Raw genomic sequence first — 23,066 nt, forward strand, 5'->3', positions numbered from 1 at the left:
AGAGCAGTAGCAATTGAGACAATAACAGGTGGTGTCTTTGGAGGAATATCTGGTTCCTGATAGAGAGGCTAGATTCTGTTGGGATCAAGTCTGCTTTACAAGGTATTTTTTCAAAGACACAAAATAGCATTTGGAAAACTAACCCATTCAAGAGGTTTGGGCACTGAACTCTAGGACATTCATCTGAAAATCCCAACCTAAATTATTATTATGACACATTGAGCATGTCTACATGTCACTCTAAGGTAACATAGTGATCACCTGGGTCTACATGTGATCGGCAGCTATGTTGCCATAGTAGCTTGCTCCCCTGATATAGCATGCCACTACAGTGATGTAGTGGTAAAATCTAACTGTGTGCCGCATGCCACAGCACAGTAACTGCCCATGCTGCACCGTGCTTTATTACTTCCAAAAGGAAGGACGAAAACATGGCATCGTAGCAACGTCACCATATGGCAATGTGTAGATGTGCCCATTTACTCCAAACGTTTAAGAAATTTTTGTGTGTAAGTGACAAAAGAATGGTGTAGTTTTGTGTTTTTAATACAGTAATCACAATTTGTAGATAGGTTCCAGATGCCTACATAATAGTCTTCACCCTAGCTATGCAGGATAGTTTGTTTGATATGTTGATATCAAACCAAGGGCAAAAAAATAAATATGATCATACAGTAAATGTCTGCACTGATAATACTTGTTGTGGAAGTGTGTATTTGTTAGTTTAATGTTAATAAGGATAAACATCTGTATAATTTATATGCCTCTCTTTTCTCAGTTCTTGTATGTTGATAGTGCCAAAAATCAAAGGTTTAAAAAAGCCCCATCTGGATCGCTAAAGTGTAAAAGCAAACAGACTTTTTAGAATTGTCAAAAATGTATATAATTTATCTTTAAAAGCTTTCAGGCACTCTGCTCTAAAGGTGCATGATTTATTATTTTTCTTTGAAGCATGATATATTAACTTTTTACCTGCTAGAAAAGCCTTTCATTTAAACCCAAGCTTGCAACTGAAGTATTTCTCCCACATTCAAATCCACACAGAGGACCATTGTCTTAATCCTAGTGACTTGGTATGATGTCATAATACCAGTCTCTCTGAGTAAGAATCGGAGGTAGCTTTGATTTATAGTTCACATTGCTGCCAACACATGGTTCTCAGATATTCAAATTAAATTAGATGACATAATGAAAGAAGTCCAGCAGCCTGTGGTGATACTGTCAAGCCACTGAAAAACAATTAGCACAGATTAAGTTTTTTATCAGACGAATTTAGAACTTTGAACATTGTCATAATTTAATACATTACATTAAGAGCATTTCAACATTATCAATAGATCCATCTTGTGCATTACAAAATAGCAAATATTTAAAAATAATTAACAATACAAACTACACCAATATTTCTCTTTCATTTGCTGGTAAAGCCCCAATTTTGCAAAGATTTGGGATTATGCAAGTAAGTAAAATTATTGCCAATTATTGTATGATGAAGCATCCTCTTTGCTATTTGCTCTTGTATAAATTCTGACCTCATTGCTGTAATTTATTATTGGCACATCCGACTATGGCAAATTCATTCCTAATTTTTCATCCTAGTCAGCTAAGAGAGTCTGCAGTACTGAGTATTCTCTCTCCACCACAAAGCAACCCTGAGACAGACTGCTTGTTGGCATTTCATACTGCTGCATGAAATTAAAAAATAGTCCAATTCATGCTAAAAGTGCTTGTAGATTCTAAACAGCTGCAGGCTTTTCCGTTGTTTGTCACTTTTGCCCCAGTTTGTGGCAAGAACCAGTGTCTTGCAGCTGGGAGACTTTTAAAGAAGTCATTTGAGCTGATGATTGATTTAAAATATTTGACACGACTGTGTAAAATAATTTGGGTTAATACAATTTTCTGTTAAATGTTAGTTCTGAGGATATTAATCATATTCCTGGTATCCCATTACTTTTTCCCCATATACAATATGGGGAGTCTCATGTGTTGGTCATATGAAACAAACCAATATAAGAAACATATGCATCCCAAAACTGAATGACAGATAAAATGGATAGGGACAAAAATTAGCTTTGAGGCAAACTGTATTTGCTGAGAGATGGATTTGAGAATGCAAACCCTTTATCTGGACTCAGGTAAGACAAATGTAAGACAAAAAGTTTGTGGGTAAGTGGTAACATTGCCCTCCTACTGCTGGTGGCCTACCATAGCTATTATAAAAACTTGCTGGACTGTTCTCTAGGCTCAAAGAAAATGGCTTCATAATGCAGGCTGACATTTAAGGGGGCAGATCCTTACCTGGAGTAAATCAATGGACTTCTGCCAATTTATACCACTTGATAGCCTGGTCTGAAAAGAATTGTAAGGAAAGAAGCATAAATTTTAGCCAACATATTAGACTGTTTTCAGCTCTGTTATGCAACAAAGCAAATTCTTGTAAATTGTTTGAGTAATGTTGTGGTTTCGAGGATAATAAACTAATACCACAAACAGGATATTGAATTAACAGTGATAAAACAAGATGCAGTGTACAAGAAAAAAATGCTGTTAGTATTTGGAAGATGTGCATAAGATGTGCCTATTTCTTTGTGTCCTGTGTAATAATGAGCAAAGTAAGCATAAAACTCCACCTTTCTGATTCAGTAGCCTTTTAAATCAGCTTTGCACAGCTTTAAATGTATTGGGAATTATCAAGCAGCAAAGAGTCAAACCTACATTCTCATTCAAGCTCCTTTTGAAAAATATCAGCTGCTGAATGCTTTCAGCCTTTGCTTATTCCACTTGATAGAGTTACATATGTTGGAGAAGCTGAGTTACATACTGCATAAATAAACTGCAGTATGTGGCTTAATGCAGCAATTTGTGGCATATCTGTCCTAGGCAAGTCATAATATAGTTCTACATTCCTGCAAAGTAGAGAGACAAAACCAAATGTGAATATCAAAGCCTTTCTGTTGATGCATTCAGCTTTGCAAATTTGATTTTTTAAGAAGACTCTTATTGGGTCTAAGTCTTCAGACTTGTAATTTGTAAAGATATTTACATGTGTGCAAACTGGAGTAAAAATCAACCTACTGATTTCATAGGTATTTCTACAATCATATTGTACATCTGTAAGTAACTATTTCATGTGCAAAAGCATTGAAGAATCAGGGGTGCATTCCTTAGCAATTTCACTATTAATGCTTTCTTTTGTTCTTCTTCCTCAGTATACCTGAACTAATAATGAGATCGACAGATTAACAGAATACATAGTATTTAATACAAGGGACCTTTTTATTTTACTGGGAAAATAGCTTTAGGGAATGCAATAGACATGATTCGGTTGAACTAGTTTAAATATGTCAAGCCAGTGTTCTGGTAGCCACTATGTATGTGAAGACATTGTGTTACCCATCACATATGATAATTCAGAGAACAAGAATAGATGATAAATGTAGGGGTGGAATTGGAGCAGCCAATCAGTGTAAGTTGCTGTAGCTTGCTTTCTCAGGTAAGGGACAAGAAAAGCAACAGACAGGAGGCTGCAACTTTATTTTTCACCTTCTTACATTTTTCTCTTCTATTGCTTTTCCTGCTTTAAAGTTACTCTTCTGCCCCACCACATCCTGTAAGTTACACCTCCTCTTCATTACAAGCTGTAATTTACCAGTGTCTTACTCCAGTTTTATACCATTGCACCTCTTCTACTAGACACAATACTAGTACACCAGTAAGCCAGCCTGCTCCACAACTCCAGGTCAGTGTCATCATGGTGAATGACATTAAGGCTGATGTAGAATTGGAATATTGTATAGTGAATTGGGTCCTTGTTGAAGGATGAACCATTGGTCCCTGTCCCATCTGATGTGACAATACAAAACAACTGAAAAGGGACAGTCAAGTATTTCCATTGCTATCACCCAATACAGGAGAATCCTTGGATTATGCAGAGCTGAGATAGTTGCTTTCAGGCCACTGCCTCTTACCCTCCAGCATCTCCAAAGGGAGTTAACCATGGTCAGCTTTGCCAGGCGTCAGCTCGGTGTCACTGAGGATGGATGCTTGACTTATGGAAACACAGCTTTCCTCACCATTACCTTACTTCTGAACATAGTCCTGATTGTGTTTATCCTTTTAAAAATGTTCTAAAGGCAGAAACAAAGAAATATGTATTGGTAAGCAGGGCAACAAAGGTATAAACTGTAAAAGGGATGAGAGAGATCAGCCTGCAATCCTGAATCAGTGGGGCATGTCTAAATGTGCACTTTAATGTGCAGTAGCCTATTTTACTGCACATTAAAGCATCACATAACCCCCCCCCGCTATTATGCTAATGCACAGTAAAATAGGCCACTGTGCATTAAGCGTCACTTTAAAACTGCGTGCAGTTGTTACTGTGTATTAAGGCAGCCTAATGCGCATTTGTTTAGTACCTCACATTGGAGGTACTAAATTTACTGCACATAGGGGAAAGCGCCTTAATGCATGTGTAGACGCCCTCAGTGTCCCTTAGTACTTCTCCCCCACATGCCAGCTTGTCAACAGCCCCATCATAGATTTTAATGAATGAGACGCTCCAAGGACCATTGAACACTGAATTGTTAGTGGATGAGCCTGGAATTATTTAGCACAGGTGTTTCTATAGCTGTGATATATTGGGGAAATTGAATGTTCAACAACCATCATATTTCCAGCTGTGCCAGGGTTAAAGTTAGTACAGTGAATCTACTGTTAAATATGTGAAAGTGTTTTCTGGTGCAGAACCTTGTTAAAGGTATTTTCTTACAGAATCTATGCTTCTATGTTTGCCTAGGTGTGTTTCTTCAGTCTAGCATTTCCACAAAGGGTGTAATATAGTTTTTACAAAGCTTTCACTGAAATCCTGGAATATCCTCCCAGCAACCAAGTAGATTGCTAGTCATTTTAACTAGGGTGCAGCACTCGAGCAGGTGAAAATAGGATTATGAGGAATCTGATGACAGTCCATTATCCATAATACATTAATCTTGAGCAGCACTTGTGCATCTGTTACATATTTAAGCATGTTTTTACTAGTGGCTCTAGAAATCTTGAAGCAAATGTTGCAAGGATCTATATGTAAAAGAACATAAAAGGAGCAAAGTTAACAAGGGAACAGGGAGTTATAAAATGAGGGTAGTGAAGTCCAGTCACCAGAAGGACAAGTTGTGAGATTCTTAAAAAGTTTTACATACACATGCACATGTGTACGTGCACACACGCTCACACACACACGTTAAATTATTAAATGGACTAGGAGTGCTTGTGTGGAAACTCACACACCATCACGTATGCTGTGAGCTGAATTGTTAGGTCAAATTACCCAAAAGTGTTTTATGGGTATCTTTTGTGCCATAGTGGGTCAGTTATATTTACGCTCTACTGGGTATTGTCTGCTATTGCCATAAATTTCTAACAATGCCTCTGAGCTATGAATGTATCTGCAGATCTTTCCTTGGGAAAAAAGATAAACACTAACATGCATCCAGACCCACGGATACCTGCATTAAAATTGAGTCTGGCTAAAGCAAATATGTTTAAACAAACTCAGCTAAATCATGCAACGGCCAGCCTGGCCTTCTTCCTAATTTACAGTATACCTGATTCAAGATGTGCCCCTCTCCCCTTGCGTTGCCATAGTGCTGGTTAGTATGTGGGGAGAGGCTTAAACCTTTGTTGTTGAAAGTCTGCTGAAGTGAAAAAGTGACACGTCACTTTTCATGAACTGTCAGTCTTAGAGATAGGAGGGCTTTCTCTCCATAATTGGTACAGCTTCTTTAGCACTGTTTTGGGTCATTAGATGGAGTAGGTATATGTATGCAATATGAATTGGATTTATCTTGGTAGATGGAGTCTGAACTAAAGTACTGTAGGACCTGGATTGGCAGTTCAGATCCAGAAGTTGGATCCAACTTGTTGAGTCTTTATGCTCTTTGGCTGCATAGTAAGAAGCAGAGATTAAATACAGACATGAAAGGTGGGGGGGAGGGGGCAGGAATCATATTCCTGCTCTGTCAATAGAAGTCTTATAATTAAAAACTTCTTGTACAGAGTAGTTTGTCATTTATATTTGCAATTTTATTTTTGCCGAAATCTAAAGGCCCCACTTCTACCTTTTCATGCACAAGTTTACCAAATGTCCAGACATTTATCAAATAGGCCATCAGTAGCAGTAGAAATGCAGTAGTACATCCAAGTTAAAATTTTTGCTTTGATTGCTACAAATCCATGGAGCCCTTGGGTCCAAAGCTTCTACTGAAGCACAGCTATTTGCAAATAGATTTTTATAGCACATTAGTGCTGGAGGAGAGTCCAAAGAAAATAGTCCTTTTCAATATTAGAACCAGCTGTGACTTTCTTGTGCTGATGACTCATTCATTTTTTTTTATAGGGTGGGAGAACTAGGCAAAAGACACACAGAGTCTTATTCAAGACGTTGTTTGTTTTGCAAAGGGTATCCTAGCCACAAGCCAACTTGATCATACCAATGTGCAACTCATGTTTATTTAAAACCTTTTTTCTTTTAACAGTTCCAATTATAAAAACAGAACCCACTGATGACTATGAACCTGCTCAAACCTGTGGACCAATGAACCAAGGATTAAACCCTCTCTCTAAACCATACTACAGCCAACAGATCATGATGCCTCCTGATCCTGGTTCGTGCCTTGTGGCTGGCTTCACTTCCTGTCAGCAGAGAAACACTGTGATGTCATCCTCTCCCAACTCAAGCCCCAAGCTGCATGACCTTTCATCTTCTGCTTACAAGTGCATCACCACCCCAGGTCACGGTCACCTAGGACTTCAGCAGCCCGCTGGAGGTGTCCCCACCATACAGGAAGTGCCAAGGCCTATAGTTGTGCACCCAAGCTCTCCAGATCAGTCATCTCACATCATGCTGCAGCCGCAGGTGAGTCAACATCTGAGCAGTAGCTGTTCCCTTGGTTACCAACAAACACTCTATCCCAACAGTCCCTCTTCTCCAGTTCCGTCTGTTACCCAAGAGCCAACCTATTTGCAGTCCTGCAGTCCAACTCACTCATCCATAATGGGTCAGCAGCAACACCAACTGCCGAAGGTTCAAAGAAATGAATCTCCAACAAACCAACCACTGTCATTGCCAGAGTTGCATGAGGACAGTAATCATAATTTGGCCCCTATTCCTGTAACCATCAAGAGAGAACCTGAGGAATTGGACCAGATGTACCTGGATGATGGTAAGTCTTCCACAGCTGTAGAGGTTTGCATTCAACCATATTGCTATATCAGTGAGTTCTTTTACCTGCCTCCCCCTGCCCCCCTTAGGGATTCTGGTGGAAAAAAGTGCCAATTAACGGCCTGTGGAATGGTGCAGAATTTTGCTCTGATGTTTTTTGGATGGGGAAGAGTTCTGTAATTGTGTTTGCAATAACGAAACTATATTATTTAAGCATTAAATGCTGTTAGTCACTGTGGAGCTAGCTGCATGACCAATAGCTACATTGCAATAATCTTAAGCATATGGTCTTGGCTTATGCCTATGCCAGTGACCTGTGGAACTGCAGTGAAAACATATTTAACATTGTCCCATACATAATGCAGTGAAACTTCACATCTACAAATCTGCTAACCGGAACTAAATGATACACTGCTCTATTTCAGCTGAGAAAGTTCAAATGGAAAACTAAAGCATGTTCTTCATCGTGGTTTTTCATCCTTGTGGTATCTGAAGTTAAGGCTACTTTTCCTTTAGTTCCTATTGTGTATTCGTGACTGATTGTTCTAGCTTTTAAGATAGACACTTGTGTGCACATACACGCACGCGCACACACACAAAACACATCACTGAAATGTTAAAATGCTGTGACGAACTTGTCAGACTTTGGTTTCTAAGGATTTATTAGCTGACTATAATAAACGTGGAGTAATCTGGAAACCCATTATATGACCTCACTACTAAGTATTCCAGTAGTACACTGAATTTTCATCTTAGTGCAATATATGAATTCCCTTTCAATAGCCATTTAATTTTATATAACTGAGTATGTTATTTAAAAAAGAAATGCTAGTGGAATGGCTGTACTGAAATGAATTGGTGCCAAGGAACATCTGAACATGATTGTCTTTGATTACAACAGAAGACAATTCATTGGACTATTTTCCTTTTAATTTAATCATCTGTTTTAAACAGCATGATACTTACTGAATTAGGATAAAGAGCATGAACATTTTGGATCTTGAATAACAGCAATTTGCTTTTCTCTTCTGGGAAAACATCTTTCCTGAATAGAGCTCCTGATCAGTTACACGACAGACAGGTCTAAGGAATTTTCCTAATTAGGAAGTCAGTTCATTAGAGTTTTACATGGTTATTACACAACTTCCCTGCAGGTTTTTTTTTTTTATGCCAGGGACAGAGTATTCTTCAATTTGACAAGACAGTCAAATTCCACTACATGCATGCTTCTATGAGAAACAAGATTTAAGCCAATGCACACACGCAAAATGAAACAAAAATTGGAAAGCCTGATCAAATTAAGGACTTGATAGATGACAGATAAAGGCGGGACAAGAAACAGCTTCACAGTTAAAATTGACATATAATTGTTGGAGATTTATTCTGTATCTGCTGCCATCTGCCCATTCAGGATAGCAGCAAAAGTTCATGTTGCATTACCCCTCTATAATTCATCAACTGTTCTGTCCCATTCGTGTTTGATCCAATGTATTCATTTTAAAAAGTCATCAAAAAATGAGGACTACTCTGCACAAGAGAAAAATAGGGAGCAGCAGAACTCCCTCATTGAAGGGGCAACACAGTAAGCTGTGTAATTGCTGCAGTTCCACAGGGAGAAGCTGTTCCCACTGAAAGCATTCAGTTTGTTCTTTGCTGATGTCCACTGGAAGGCAGCGAATGAGGCTTAGGAGCCACAGGTGCAAGGCTGCACAGATGTAACTAGCCAACCTCCCTTGAGATAAGGAGCCTGAGGTCGCAGAGTCTGCTACAGTTTTAGCCTGCAGTAATGTCATGGGGAGCTCTGCTGTAGCTGTTTATGCTGGAAAAGGATTTTATTTCCCTACCCCATGCTCATTTTCTCTGACACAGCATAAAAGACTTGGGCCTAGTAATTACTTGAAATCACTCATCACAGTGGTAATACAATTGAACTCAGATTTCAGTCTCTAACATATTGTCTAAAGCTATTCTATGACCAGCTACGGAACTACAAACTGAGAAACAGCTCAGACTTTTATTCATAATAAAAGGAACTCTATTCATCTCCTGATAGCATACTTTCAAGAACTTAGGATCACACTCTAAAGTGGTAGCATAATAATCCACATATATTTAAGAGACAGAGGCAATTGGCCTAACTGCAACAACATCTGAATCCCAGAAATGTAACCCAAAAAACTGACAAACTTTTTTCTTTCTCCTATAGTTAATGTTTCTCCCTCCTTCCACATTTTTGTCTTTCCAGCTAATTTATAGTATGTACTTCTCTTACTGACATTGGAAATTTTATTTTTTGTTATTATTTTTATGATGTTCTGCATGTCAGGACCAATAATAATGTTTTGGTATGAGCAATTGTATCTTATCTTCTTTTTAAAAAATAGATTCCAGCTTTACTATCATTCCCCTACTTGGATATTAAGGTAGTGGTCAGGTGACACAAAGAGGACTTATATCTTCCCTGCTTGCTGCCTAACCATTTCATTACTTCCCAGTGTAGCAAATAAGTTCTGGGTAGACCTCTCAGTCAGAAGCCTGTCTCTCATTCCCATAGACTAGTTATTAAAAGCATAGGATTTTGACCTGACACAGTTCAGAAAAGCATCCTGATCACTGAAGTGTTTGCCTTAGACTCTAACTTATTTGTCTCCCAGTTAGATGGTACTCATTGCAGGTGACTGTGATACCCTCAGGAATGAATATCCCCAATAAATAATGCCTTATACCACGAATATTTCATTCAAGTCATAGGGGATACTTGTGGAGCAAGACACTAAGTCAGTGGAAGGAAGAGTGTACAGAGTGGTTCTGATTAAAAAGTGTGTGTGGGGGGAAAATCTTTGTTTATTTATCTATTTATTTTTTGCTTCATTACTATTAAATTCAGCCACTGCCATTAGTTCTTGGTAGTTTATCAATTGAAGTGTGGGGGTTTTTGTTAGTTAGTTTGTTTTTTGGGAGAAGAATGTAGGCCATTTTGTAGCCTGTAATACTACCATATTTACTCAAATATAAGACAAGGGTTTTTCCCCAATCAGCATGGGGGGGGAGGGGGGAGCCCCTCATCTTACATTTGCATATAAGAAAACCTCATTAAAGAAACTGTTTAAACTGCAGCCAAAAGCAGCATGTGCTCAGTAATGAAAACCAACTATGAAGTTGATTAAATGCAGCCAGCACTGAGCATGACTATAAAACACATGGCCCATATTGGGCAACCATCTTCATGAGAATGTTTTTGGGTTTTTTTTCCTTTTTTTGGCTCTTAAATATAATTGTCAGGTTTCCCCTTCACAGGGAACTGGCACTGGGCCTGGAGGGTACTGGAATACCAGGCTGGCACCAAGAGGGCCAGAGCCAGACCTGACACTCTCCTATGGATGCCAGAAATGCTTGATCTCAGCTAAAAGTGCCAAAATTATAACAAATTTATAATTTTTCTATATATAAAATGTAGTTATGGGAAATCATCTTATATTCAGGGTCATCTTGTATTTAAGTAAATATGGTATTTGGATGATTAGACAGCAGAAGTCAAATTAAACCAAGGGGTAAAGAGCTTTTACAATTTAGTTTTTCATAGAGTACAGTAATTGTTTTGTTATCATTTGTTGAGTTTCAAATTTCAATTCTGACTACTTAAAACTGTTAAATATAATTAAACCTTTTTTCAACTTTAGCCTTAGTAAACAGTATACAGCCATAGAAATAAGATCATTTCATGTACTATATTTCTTCCCTACTGCTTAAAAATTATTAACCAATTCTCCTTCAGTCCAATAGCATAATGATAAAATCATAAAAAGAAAAAAAAATCAGAGCCAAAAGGCCCATTCAAGAAAAAAGTGTCAGAGACTTCACAAAGTCAATTAGGAACTTTGCTAGTGCTATCAATTTTACATGGGTGGTACTTGATACTGTAGCAATGAGCAGCAATACAAAACCCAACCATAGGCAGCAAGATAGCAAGCTCATGTGATTACAGGACAAATTATAAATCCAGCCCAGGTTAGGCAGAGTAATATTTGGTGCAGACTTTTGCAAACTCATCTTTTTCTTGGTTTGATTTATAAATCTCTATCTCTAATATATATTAGAAATAAATACATAAATAAATCCTTGCCTGATATATGTATCAAGTAATCTTGGACCTGGTATAAACAGAAGTTTTTCAGTTTCAGCCTGTAGAATCAAAGCAGTTTTCATTCCTTTTGGTCTGGAGTACATCCAGCCATAGACTACCTACACTACAGAGTTCCCAGGGGAAAAAGCTGTCTGTTTGTTTTATATAGATATATGCACCATATATGATATTTTACTATTCGTGAAATAATGATAGTCAGCTAAAGTGATATAAAGGAAATACCCGAGGAGGCTTCTATTTTGGCAAGCAAGTGTTGTTCTTGGCAACTTCATTTTAAACAAAAATCAATAGTAGCCACCTGGGATACCCATTACACTGATAAGTTTGTTTCAGAATGAGACTATATAGCTCAAAAATTGCCACACATTTGAAGCTCACCTTGTTAAATAATATCTGAAATGTTATAAATATATTATCAATATCAGCATGCTTCTGTCTCAGTTAGCAAAGTGCTTGCATTGGGTGTTTTGAGTTGAAGACTTTTATGGACTCTTGCTGCTTATATGACATTAGTAAGGGTTGGGCTTAATGCTCAAGATGCTGCTTCGTAGGTGAAACAGTTAGAAAAAGACACAAAAGTAGGAGGTGCTGACCAGTGTTTCTCAATATAACAAGTTGCAATATCAAAAGCATTTTGCATGTGAAATGTTGCTGAGTGCTTACTGTATAGTCCATTAGCTTACAAATAGTCACTGTATAAGAAACATCTAACTTGGGGTCTAATTCAGAACCCAATTAAGTCAACAAAAATCTTGCATATGAAAAGTGCCTTACCAGAAAAAAATGTATTTCCCAAGAAGAGCTTCCTATACTGGGTGAAAGAGAACAGGAGAAGAAGCTATGAAAACCACTAATGATATTCCCATTTAGATTGAACCTAGGAATAACTAGTGATGGGAGCTATGGGGAATCCTAAAATAGACAGCTTTCTGTTCCATTAAGTATTCCATAAGCTTCAGAACGGGGTGGGCCACCTGGGCCATGGCCCAGCCAACTTTTAGCACATTAATTTATATAACCCACAAATGCACAATTGTCATTCTGGTTAAAACTGTATAGCTGTTGTTTTAACTGCATAGCCAGCTAACTTACTGTGCTAAAAGTTGGTCCGGCCATGGCCCAGGTGGCCCACCCTGTTCTGTGGCCTATGAAGTATTCTAACAGTTTACTGATTTATCAGCAGTAGCAAGTTCAGTAGAAAGCCAGGCAAAAGATTGTTGACAACAATGGCCACATTAAAGAGAACTGGGTCTCAGAACAGTAAGCCAAGCCATTGGATTTCAATTGTTCTCATTTGCAGGAGAAAGTGGAATTGACATGACACAAGCCAAAGAATCCACTAGTTTTAAGAACTGACTGAACTTTTGTTAATTCCTTAAACAAAATATTATCTCACTTGCTAAGTAAGGAAAGCTAAATTACCTTTGTTTTACATTTTACGTACTCCTTTTTGCTTATCCCTGTCAAGACTTTTGCTAAAATACTGCAAGAAAGCCCTGTTCACTTTTGCTGAGCAAAGTGGCTCATCTACATTTTCAAACTCTATAAATTTATTTTTTTGGATGTTCAAAATAGCCTGTTGTGGCTATTGGCAGCTAAATAAATGATCAAACAGCCTTTTGGGGGACTGGACAGTGTTTTGGCCAACCCTGAATTAGGGCAGGACAAACATGGTTTAAAATGACCTTGCCTTCTTCCCCTTCCCGTTCCTGTCCTACGTGTAGCCTAGGTGGAAAAGAGGCATCTTTATTTTAGTATAACAAAGAGAGATCAGTTAGGCATTTTTATGCCAAGAAACATCATTCGGGTTATGACTGGCACTCCCACAAGCTATTACATTTTTTACCTGCAGCAGAATGACACTAAATTGCAAAATTATTTCCTGCCATTAAAAACATCAAAGAAATTACTTATCATTACAAATTAAAGTTATCTCAGTAAGCAAGAGGGAAACACATTGGTACCAACAGGAAAAGACTCATGATTTATCTTCTCGATACACTTTGAGGCACTGTTTATGCACTCAGTCCCAGTTTCTTTTTCATTAGTTCATATAACCCATAAAAACATGTTCTAACAAAAAATTAAAGAATCTTGTTTTTTAACAAAAATATGCTTGAACTGCAAGGTTCAAGATCTCAGCTTGCCCAAGTCTGCAGTGTTTGGATTTAGTGTCTTTGGATAATTCCTGGATTTATTGAAGTCAGTGGCAGAATTCCCACTTATATATTGGGTCAGGATTTCACAACTGGTTTTTAAAATTGTCTCCCATTACTTCTCCTTTGGTTCTGTTCCAGGTGTCAGCTTTGGAATAGCCATCATCTTTAAGAGCTCATATCAGCAGCAGTGAATATTAATTACTCCTACCTTTTTAATAAAGGGCTATACTCGGTCTTGATGTGATTTGATTTAACTCAATGGATAGTGAGTTAAGAATGTAGAGATCACAAACAGAAGAAAGGTCTGCATTTTTCAATATGTAGGCAACCACAGATGCTTCATCTTTTCAAAATAAATAGGCTTTTGCCCCTATAATTGTCTCCACACAGCTGCACATTTTATAGTACTCTGCCCATGAATGCACTGATTTCAGCATTTTTTTTAATCTAAAAAGGTAAATTGGGAGCATTAAACTTCCAATAAGTAAGTAGAAGTGGCAAAACCACAGGTAAAGTATTACTGAAAGCTGCAACCTTGCCAGCCATTTCATTTTAAACATGGCTCTTTTAAAAATAACTATTGCAGTAAAAGTCATAACTCATGGATGTAATATGAGCTATTGCTAATGTCATTCCCATGAATTGCTTACACTGTTGAACTGTTAGATGTCTGACAAGTCCATATATCTCCTATACAGTATATATGAAATTCTGTTGCCTCTAAACCATATGTTCTTTTTTTCTACTCCTATATATTTTTGAAGTGCACGTGGTTTGATGATATAGTTTATTTGAACAGGAACTATAGCAGACAGAATTATTCTTTTGCTGAAATGTATCCTTTTTCATACATCTCAGCTTTGTGATTAAAATGATTGGCTCTCAAGGCATTAAGTTTAGTCTGCTGCTGCCACAATTATGTCTTTGAAAACTTCTGAGTGCACTCTCTGATTTCCAGTAGTCCAGATGTCATTAGAACAACATGCAGGTAGTCTACAAAGTCCAGTAATACTGTCTACACTTCAGTCTGGACTGTGAGCTTTTCCTCTCTCCCTCTTGGCCTGGTTTAGCAGTGCTGGGAGAAAAAAAATTCTTTCCTCATGGAAAGTTTTACTAAACCTGGCCCCATGCCTGAGTCTAGACCCTCCTTATTTCTAATGATGATTGAAAGTGTACATGCTACCATGATAAAACATGCTGAGTTGTTAACATTTAGGATGTAGGCCATTTGTGATGGGTAGGGGGAAAATAAAGGACTAATAATTCATTAGGGTCAGACCTCTAATGGACTTAAATGTCTGTGTTTGAGTGGTATGCTATTAAAGCAAACCACACACAGTCAGGGTACCAAGAGTGCCTTTTCAGTACTCCTTGCAGTCTTGGTGTCTGGAATCTCCCTGAAGCCTCACTAAAAGAGAGCTTCAAAAACAATAAATGACAGGAACTGGTAGCCTTTCCTGACTCCATCCTGGCCCGTGTGTTCAAATGCCCAGCAGAGCAAAACTTGTTGCTGGTCAACTTTTGGTTACTGCCTGCTGTATAATGGCAAATAATGGCAATAATAATAATAATATAATAATATAATGGCATATAATAAATAATATAATATAAATAATATATAAATAATATATAATATATAAATAATATAATGGCATATAATGGCAAACTGTGTTTTCCTTCCTTGAACATTAATGCTTAGCCTTGCAATGTGGTCTTTCAGTGTCTGAGTTTTCAAGGGTGCTGAGACCATGCCCAGTGATGACTATGGATACTAAGCAACATCATTTTTGAGGGTGAGGATCAGCAGCTGACAGAGGAGGTGTCACCCAGTAATAATTTGCAATGCTCTGACATCCTGGAGTATATTTAGTGTTTAAAAGCCAGCATTTGCATTTAGTGTGCCCTTGCATGAAACATTTCATCCATAGTCATTAAGTACATAACTGAGGCTGTGTGATTCTGTGTCTTTTCAAACTAAATGCCAATTTCACTCTGCAGCCCTGGTTCTCCCTGTGCAATTAAACGGGTGAAAATCACATCTCACTTCCACATCTTACTCATTCTCTCATCTCCATAATAATAAATACTGGTAAAGCTATTTGAAATAGGAAGGGTTTTTTAGTTTTTTGGTTTTTTGGTGGGGTTGGGGCAAAGGAACAGTTATTCTCCATATTTCCTTGGTGAGCTGGGGAGACGGGCTATGTTTGAGCTTCAGTAACATTTACATATGCTTATAAGTCTGGTATAGTGCCAAAGAAAATCTGTGGCTTGCAGAAGCAAAGGCCTTCTTGAGAACGCTTTGTTCAGATGTTAGCGTTCATTTCTGGAATATGAGATTTGTTTGAAATTTTTCCGAGGAGGGTTACTGTTGAGTTGTTCAGAGTGCGCTGATCAGAGGTCACTATCACATGGGCCATTTAAACACTCAGCACCCTACTGCCATGAATCCCTCATCACAGAAACTGTCACAGACATTGTTTTTAAAAGAAGTGTTTTTCCAATCAGTGAAATAACCAAGCATTGACAAAAAATCCCTGCTGTGTCCAGCAGGAGTTATATTTAGTGAACACAAAGTCCATCCTGTAAACCCTTATGCACCTGAGGAGCTTTATGCTCATGGGTAGTCTCATTGACTTCAGGTACAGCAAACTTTGCAAAGAGCTAGCAAGCTATAATGTTACTAGTCTGCTAAGCAGCAAAAAGTCTGCTCCTGCTCGCACTTAAGTCAATAGCATAATTCCCTTTGGGTTCATTGAGAGTAGGACCAGGTACAGTGTTAGTTAGCATGCATAATAGCCACATTCATTGAAATCTAGCTGTTGATAGACAATCAAAGACTGGAATCTCTTCTGAGAGAATTGTGTGCAGCAGAGTTGATTGTTTCGTCTACATCTGCTTGACAACTGTGTTTTTTCAGTCAGAGCTCTGGTACAGTGGTCCTTTCCTCCTTTGCACCAGGCTGGACAGCAGCTTGAGTATGAATGGTCCTGAATATTCTACTTGATAGGATGATTTTTGTTTTTATTTTGCTTAGAGTTTTCTTAGGGACTGTAATTGTGTTGCCATGAAAGGGAGGAGCGGACTTTGTGCTGACAGGAGGTTTATCACAAATAGCAACCTCCAGTTTAATGAGAATTATTCCTTTCTTCCTCCACAGCTGGGAAAGGCAATCTGAGCTTAATATTGTAAATACCTGCTCATAAGCAATGTGCTGGGGAAGCAGTGTGCTGTCTTTCTTTTCCTCTTTGACAAAATTAGCTGATGGCAGTTTCAGGCTAAAGAGTCTGCCTAACATTGCTTGGATAAAAGGAACAGACTCTTGGAGCAAGGCAGGCCTGTTTAGTATTTTGTTGCTGTTGGTTTTAATTTTCCACAGTTTAAGGACATAGCAAGAGGCAAGGGATATGGAAGTACTGTGTTTACAGTCACAAATGTTCAGACACTGTGAAATACAGGTTGCTGGATGCAAAAGCTCATCATTAATGGATCATAACCAGCAGTCTTTACTGGGAGATTAACTCACACTCCTTTCTTCCCTGTGCAAGCAGTGTCAGTCAGTAAAGTCCCTCTCCACAGTCCCTTTCACTTTCCTCTTGTGCAGTCAAACCAGAATCATTTCACTGAATGTTGTCCTCATTGAATGATGGAGGCCTCAGGATTTCATGCGCTGTTTTTATGCAGTCAGACTCCCCTAAAAGCTAGATTTCTGTGAAAGCTTTGAGTAAAGATTTGCAAAACATGGCCTGGTTGACTGTATTATGTCCCCTTTTGCAACCCTTCAGATTTCCTTGGGGAGGCGACACAGGTGTAATTGATATTAGGATGTGACCCACTTTTGACTCATTAAAAGCAGGTATAATTTTCCCCCAGTTTTTCAAAGAATTTCATAATTATCAAATAAAATAGCACATGCAAAAGACTGTAAAAAAGAGAGTGGGAAAACACTAGTATTTGTTTCCCTCTGAGGCATGCGAAATATGTATTAAAAATGAAACTAAAAATTATTCTGTCATATTCATCTGCTGTCAGGAACTTTTCTCTTGCTGATTTGAACACTTGTACGTGGGTGGCATTGTCTGTGTTTCTTATCCATAACTGGCTTGCTGGAAAACTGACACCTGATGAATATGACTTTTTGGAAGTATGAAGTCAGGTGGGGAACCCTGTATTCTGTTTCTTCTTCTATATGTAAATTATTCCCAAACTGAGCTATGGGATTGCAATTCTGAAATCTGGCTTAGATTTCTGAGAATTTTCTAGCCAGCTATTCTTATGGAAAACATAAGCAACTGTAAAGATTATTACTTTACTAATATTAATTAGCTTTTTTTCAACCTTACACTATAAAAACTAAGCCCCGCAGCATTCCAAGATTTAAACTTAGACTAAACTATTTGCTTTTACCTCTGTCTGGATTATCCATTAATAACTGAGGCAAACTTTTCCATCGGCTCAGCAAATGTTCTACTGCCCAAGATCACATAGGTCTGATGTTGATTGCACATTAGATTAAACTAGTGTACTTATTTTGAAGTCAGTGGAGTGAAACCAGTGTCAAACTAGAGTTCAGAGTTAGCCCAGGTTGCTTTAGGCAGCAGAAATATCAGAATGTTCAGAATCTAGCACTGATTGCCCGGAAGACACCTGAGTGTTTCAGAATTATTTAAAGTTTGGTAGCTGTTGTCATATACTGGGGTGTCCTTAATTTCTGTAAAAAGACCTAATGACTCTGGCAATAGCATCTTTCACTCAAACACTATTCAAAGTTTTTCCTTGAAAGGGGAGTTCTGAGAGGCTGCAAGTTATTGAGACATGCAGAATACCAGAACCCACCCAAACCTCTCCATTTCTATAAAAATCTGTCAGAATTATTACTTTATTGCTCATAAAGCATCAGGGACTGCATATAGACAGTCAAAAAGCCCAAGGCTAAATCTAGTCAATCTTTGCAGGTTAGCCTAAACTGCATAAATTGAACCAATAAGCAAGTGAACAGGCATTCACTTACGATTCTGGAAATGCAGCCTGCAGTGGCCCAGGCCAGAAGCCAAGGGTGCTAGAGCAGCCCTCCCTACTCAGCTGGAGCAAACAGCTTGAATCTGGAGTGGGATCTGGGACAGAAGTTCAGTAAACAGATTTAACCTAAATCAATTAAGTCTGATACTACATCCATCCAGGTTTATCTTAAACCAGTTTCAGCCATTCTGAAAGCAGTTATTGTGCACTAAACTTCTGTTGTGTTACAGTTTTGAACCTATTTATAATAACTTATAACAGTTTTTGTGTAATTTCTGTCCCTAGCCAGGAAGGATGACTAAAAACACATCAGAAACAAGAAAGAACAGGACAGAACAAATCAATGGCTGCTCCCAAAGACTTCCCAGGAACTCATCCCTGCATCTAGAAATCCAGGCTGGACTTCTACAGATCAGGCAAGAGTTACTGCAGCCTACTTAAGCATTAGACTGAGACTGGAAACATTGTGGCAGATCCCCAGCTGGCAGGAATAGGCAAAGCTTGATTGGTGTCAGTGGAACTGTTCTGACTGATTCCAACTAGGCCCTTCTATGCCCACATTTTTCAAAGACTAAGGACATTTCCCTTGTAGAAGGCTTTACAGCAACTCTTCTTTGCCAACAGAGCTTTTAAGCATTTTAGAAATGTTTGCAATATTTGATTTTAAAAACTGAAGGCTTAAAATAAAGACTCATAGCTCTGATGCCTAAGAAGAGGTTTTTGCAGAAGATGATTCTAGAAAAGGAGACCATCAGCTTAGGTGTACCAGTATAACCAGTAGAGAAATGCTGATGGGAATTATTATTCTACTACATTATTATGTTGGTTACCAAGTCAGTAGTAGGTTGGTGATCTGAATAGCTCAAACCAAACACACTTAGGAATAAGTAGTCCATTGATTCAGTCAAGTGTAAGTGTTTGCAGGATTGTCTCTGTGTGGAGGGACCCTTATGTCCACATGCAGCTTGAGTGGCTTCCATAGCATGTGCATAGCAACAAAAGTGGACTTGCATAGCTGTCCTTGCAGGGTCAGGCCCTTTGGTAAGTTTGGAAAGGGGAGGGTGGGAGTTGCACTTATACATATTTGTTCTGTTGGCACACAGGGTTTGAAAAGAGTGGTTTTGCCAAAATGCTGTGTAATATAGATGCACACTTTAAAGGTCTGAATTAGAATAAATAGTTGGCTTGGTTGTGAAACTGTGTGTTGGTATAAATAGAGGGGAAAGAGAAGTGAAAAGTATACAAATAAAAGAAAGGGGAAATATAAAATCCTCATCAAATAAGATGAACCCAGAAGAGGGAGAGGTGCAAGGAAGGAATGAAAATGTATATGTGTGTGCACATGTGTGTATGGGAAATGGATACACAACTGAAATTATATACAAGCTACTCCAGATTCAATTGGTGTGGAAAATATCATGTAAAAAGTATTCCAGTTTATCCAAAATTAATTTCATTTTAGGGAAAAATGACAGGAGATGGCAAAATAAATATCCATGCATTGAATATAAGAGGAATAAACTAATGACAGTGAAAAAAACCAGTCCTAAATTATTTATGAAAAGAGAGTTGTTACTGGCTGGGCTGAGCCCAGGTTGGACACACATTATCCCTGCTCTAGTACTATGTAAGCTGCACAGGAAAAATTAAAGCCAGAGGAAGCAATAGTTCAGATGGAAGTCCCTTACAGCACAGCTCCATTAGAGCAGCACTGCCAGAAAGTCATAGCCAGAGCCACTCTGGGGTACAGAAGGGCATCTCTTCCTGTTACGAATACTTGATTATCCCCAAATTATTGATGAGTTTCCTGTGGGGCAGGAAAGGGCAACCCCCTGCCCCCTGCACCTGGCAAGATAATGTTAGGTTACCACTTTTTGGATATCCTCCCTGAGATATCCCGTGTGTAAAATCCTCACCCAAAGCTGCTCATTCTCAGAGAGAATGACCTAGCCAGAAGAGCTCAAAAATCTGATAAAAGGGGAAAAGAATTACTCCTTGAGGAAACAAATGCTAATGCAGTACAGTCACTTCTAACTTTTGGCAAGTATTCCAGTCTTTTTAAGGGTGTTTATATAAAAGTAAAGAGAAAAAAAACAGGAGAAAGAGATTATCTATATTCTTTTCCAGTTTTGCTTAGAATAATGCACATTATAATATTTTCTCTGTGACTTCCAATTGATAAAGATATGAATAAACAATTAGACTTTGAAAGGGCAGGGAAAGCTTTAAAATTCAGTAAGTTAAGAATATAGTGTTGAAGGAATAAACAGGAAATCTCTTTCCTTAGCAACTTTAAAAGGGTGAAAATCAAAACACAGTTAGGGTCCGATTCAAACCCTAGTTAAATATTCTGGCAATTTCTGTAGGCTCAGAATGATAAAAACTAATAGAAACACAAATTAATTAATAAAATATTTACAATATTGTCATACAGTATTTTCATGTGACTAGCCAAAATCCTTTTCAGAAGAATATTTAAATAAGGTAGATTTACTTCCCCTAATATTAAAATAAAATTGAAACCAGAAAAAAAATTATCTGCTGAAGTTTCCCAAGCTATTAATATAAATTTAGGGAATGCACCTGGACTAACTGGTGTTTTGCGAGAAACATAGACATGATTCCAGATCAAAATCTCCCTGATACTTACAAAAGCTTTCATCTACATAATTGAAAAAGAAAATTCTCTACAGTTGAGGTTAACTACTCCTGGTATTGCTGTCTACCTTAACCCAAAAGAGAGAACCAATGAGATGTGAAACAGTTTCCTTGTTGACTGAAGACAGTAACAGTTTTCTGAAAATGAAGATAGTATTATCTAAGGTCTGACCCCTACAAGCTGCATGGAAACTGATAAACAATTAGACTTTGAAAGGGCTGGGAAAGCTTCAAAATTCATTAAGTCAAAAATATAGTACTGCAGGTAGAGAGAGCTCTGAATTCCCTTTAGGTCAGCTTGTACATACAGAGCATATTGACTTCAGACCAGGGAGGAGTTTATTAAAATAACAAAGTGACTAAGGTCTCAAACATTCAATAACAAAAGAGAGTTTAAATGTTGAGAATGCCTTTGATAGGGTGGAGTGGGTTTTCCTATTAATAACACTAAAAATGGATTCTGTATTTATTCTTTTACATAAAATAAATGAATCTTTAACAAAAATAACCAACAGCTGGAATTAGAAGCAGAAACTTATCACTGTTTCAGTCAGGCAAGGCTACCCACTTCCTCTCTTGTTACTTGTGACCTTCTCAGAATCTTTTGCCCTGTTTATTTGACATCATCCAACAGTACATAGTATATGGAATATTTGATGTTTTACAGTGGGTGAAATTCACCCTTCTGTAAAGATCAAGGAAAGTCCTGACTCCACACTCAAGACCTGTTTTGAGACAGAACTTTGTTGATACATAACATTTGTGAGAGCCTTCTAAGCAGGGCTGAATTTCAGTCTACTGTAGAATGATATTCTAGTGTATCCTTGCTACTTCCATGATACTTCCATTCTATGAAATGTTAAGATTCAGAAAATAATCAGAATACAAAATTAGAATGGGAAAAAGCAAAATGACAAATCTCAATTTAAAGTGCATGCACATCACTGAAGAATATGCACAAATTAAAATTCTTTCAAGAATTCTTCTTTAAGCTTCTTAAGACATGTTTATGAATGCCTTAAAATTAAAACTATATATGCATATACTAAATGGAATAATTACAGATTATAAATAAATGAAATATTTATATTCCTTATATCATAGTAGCTAGGGTCAGGAGGGACCTGAACAGATCATCTAGCCTGACCCCCTGCCATAGGCAGGAATGAATGCTGGGTTCACAAGACCCCAGACAGGTGATTGTCCAACCTCTTCTTGAATTTACCCAAGGTAGGGGTGAGGACCACTTCCCTGGGAAGTTGGTTCCAGATTTTGGCCACCCTAACTGTAAAATATTGCCTTCTGATCTCTAACCTAATCCTATTCTCCATCAGTTTACGACCATTGTTCCTTGTCACCCCAGGTGGTGCTGGGGAGAAAAGGGCTCTACCTATTTGTTGTTGATCTCCCCTGATGAGTTTGTAGGCAGCCACCAGCTCCCCCCTCAGCCTCCTCTTGCTGATGCTGAACAGGTTCAGGTCCCTCAGTCTCTCCTCGTAGGGCCTGTCCTGCTGCCCTCTCGCCAGGCGGGTGGCCCTCCTCTGAACCCTCTCCAGGCTGGCCACATCCCTTTTGAAGTGCGGCGTCTGGACCGGCTTGAGATGCAACTTTGAATGCATGACAAGGTATGGCTGGCCTTGATGGCTGCGGTCTGGCATTGACAGCTCATGTTCATCTTGGAGTCAATAATGACTCCAGGATCCCTTTCCACTTCTGTGCTTTCAAGAAGGGAACTCCCCAGCCTGTATGTATGCTGTGGATTCCTTCCCCCAAGGTGCAGCACCCTGCATTTGTCTATGTTGAACCCTATCCTATTCTCGTCTGCCCACTTTTGTAGTCTGTCTAAATCTAGTTGCAGCCTCTCTCTCCCGTC

The 23,066-nt window shown here is 38.3% G+C and overlaps 1 protein-coding gene across 4 annotated transcripts in view; it reads left to right on the forward strand.

The window, feature by feature from the left end:
• Positions 1 to 23,066, forward strand: part of NFATC1 (nuclear factor of activated T cells 1) — a 152,062-nt gene that overhangs the window by 104,623 nt on the left and 24,373 nt on the right. For 3 of the 4 annotated variants that reach the window (XM_059724302.1, XM_019490597.2, XM_019490598.2), the window contains one exon: positions 6,531 to 7,217. In XM_059724302.1, coding sequence (XP_059580285.1) covers positions 6,531 to 7,217 — 687 coding nt within the window. The remainder of the gene's footprint in view (positions 1 to 6,530; positions 7,218 to 23,066) is intronic. The other variant, XM_006258250.4, reaches the window with a different exon arrangement.

The sequence above is a fragment of the Alligator mississippiensis genome, chromosome 3 (genome assembly GCF_030867095.1).
Source record: "Alligator mississippiensis isolate rAllMis1 chromosome 3, rAllMis1, whole genome shotgun sequence".
Lineage (NCBI taxonomy): Eukaryota > Metazoa > Chordata > Crocodylia > Alligatoridae > Alligator > Alligator mississippiensis.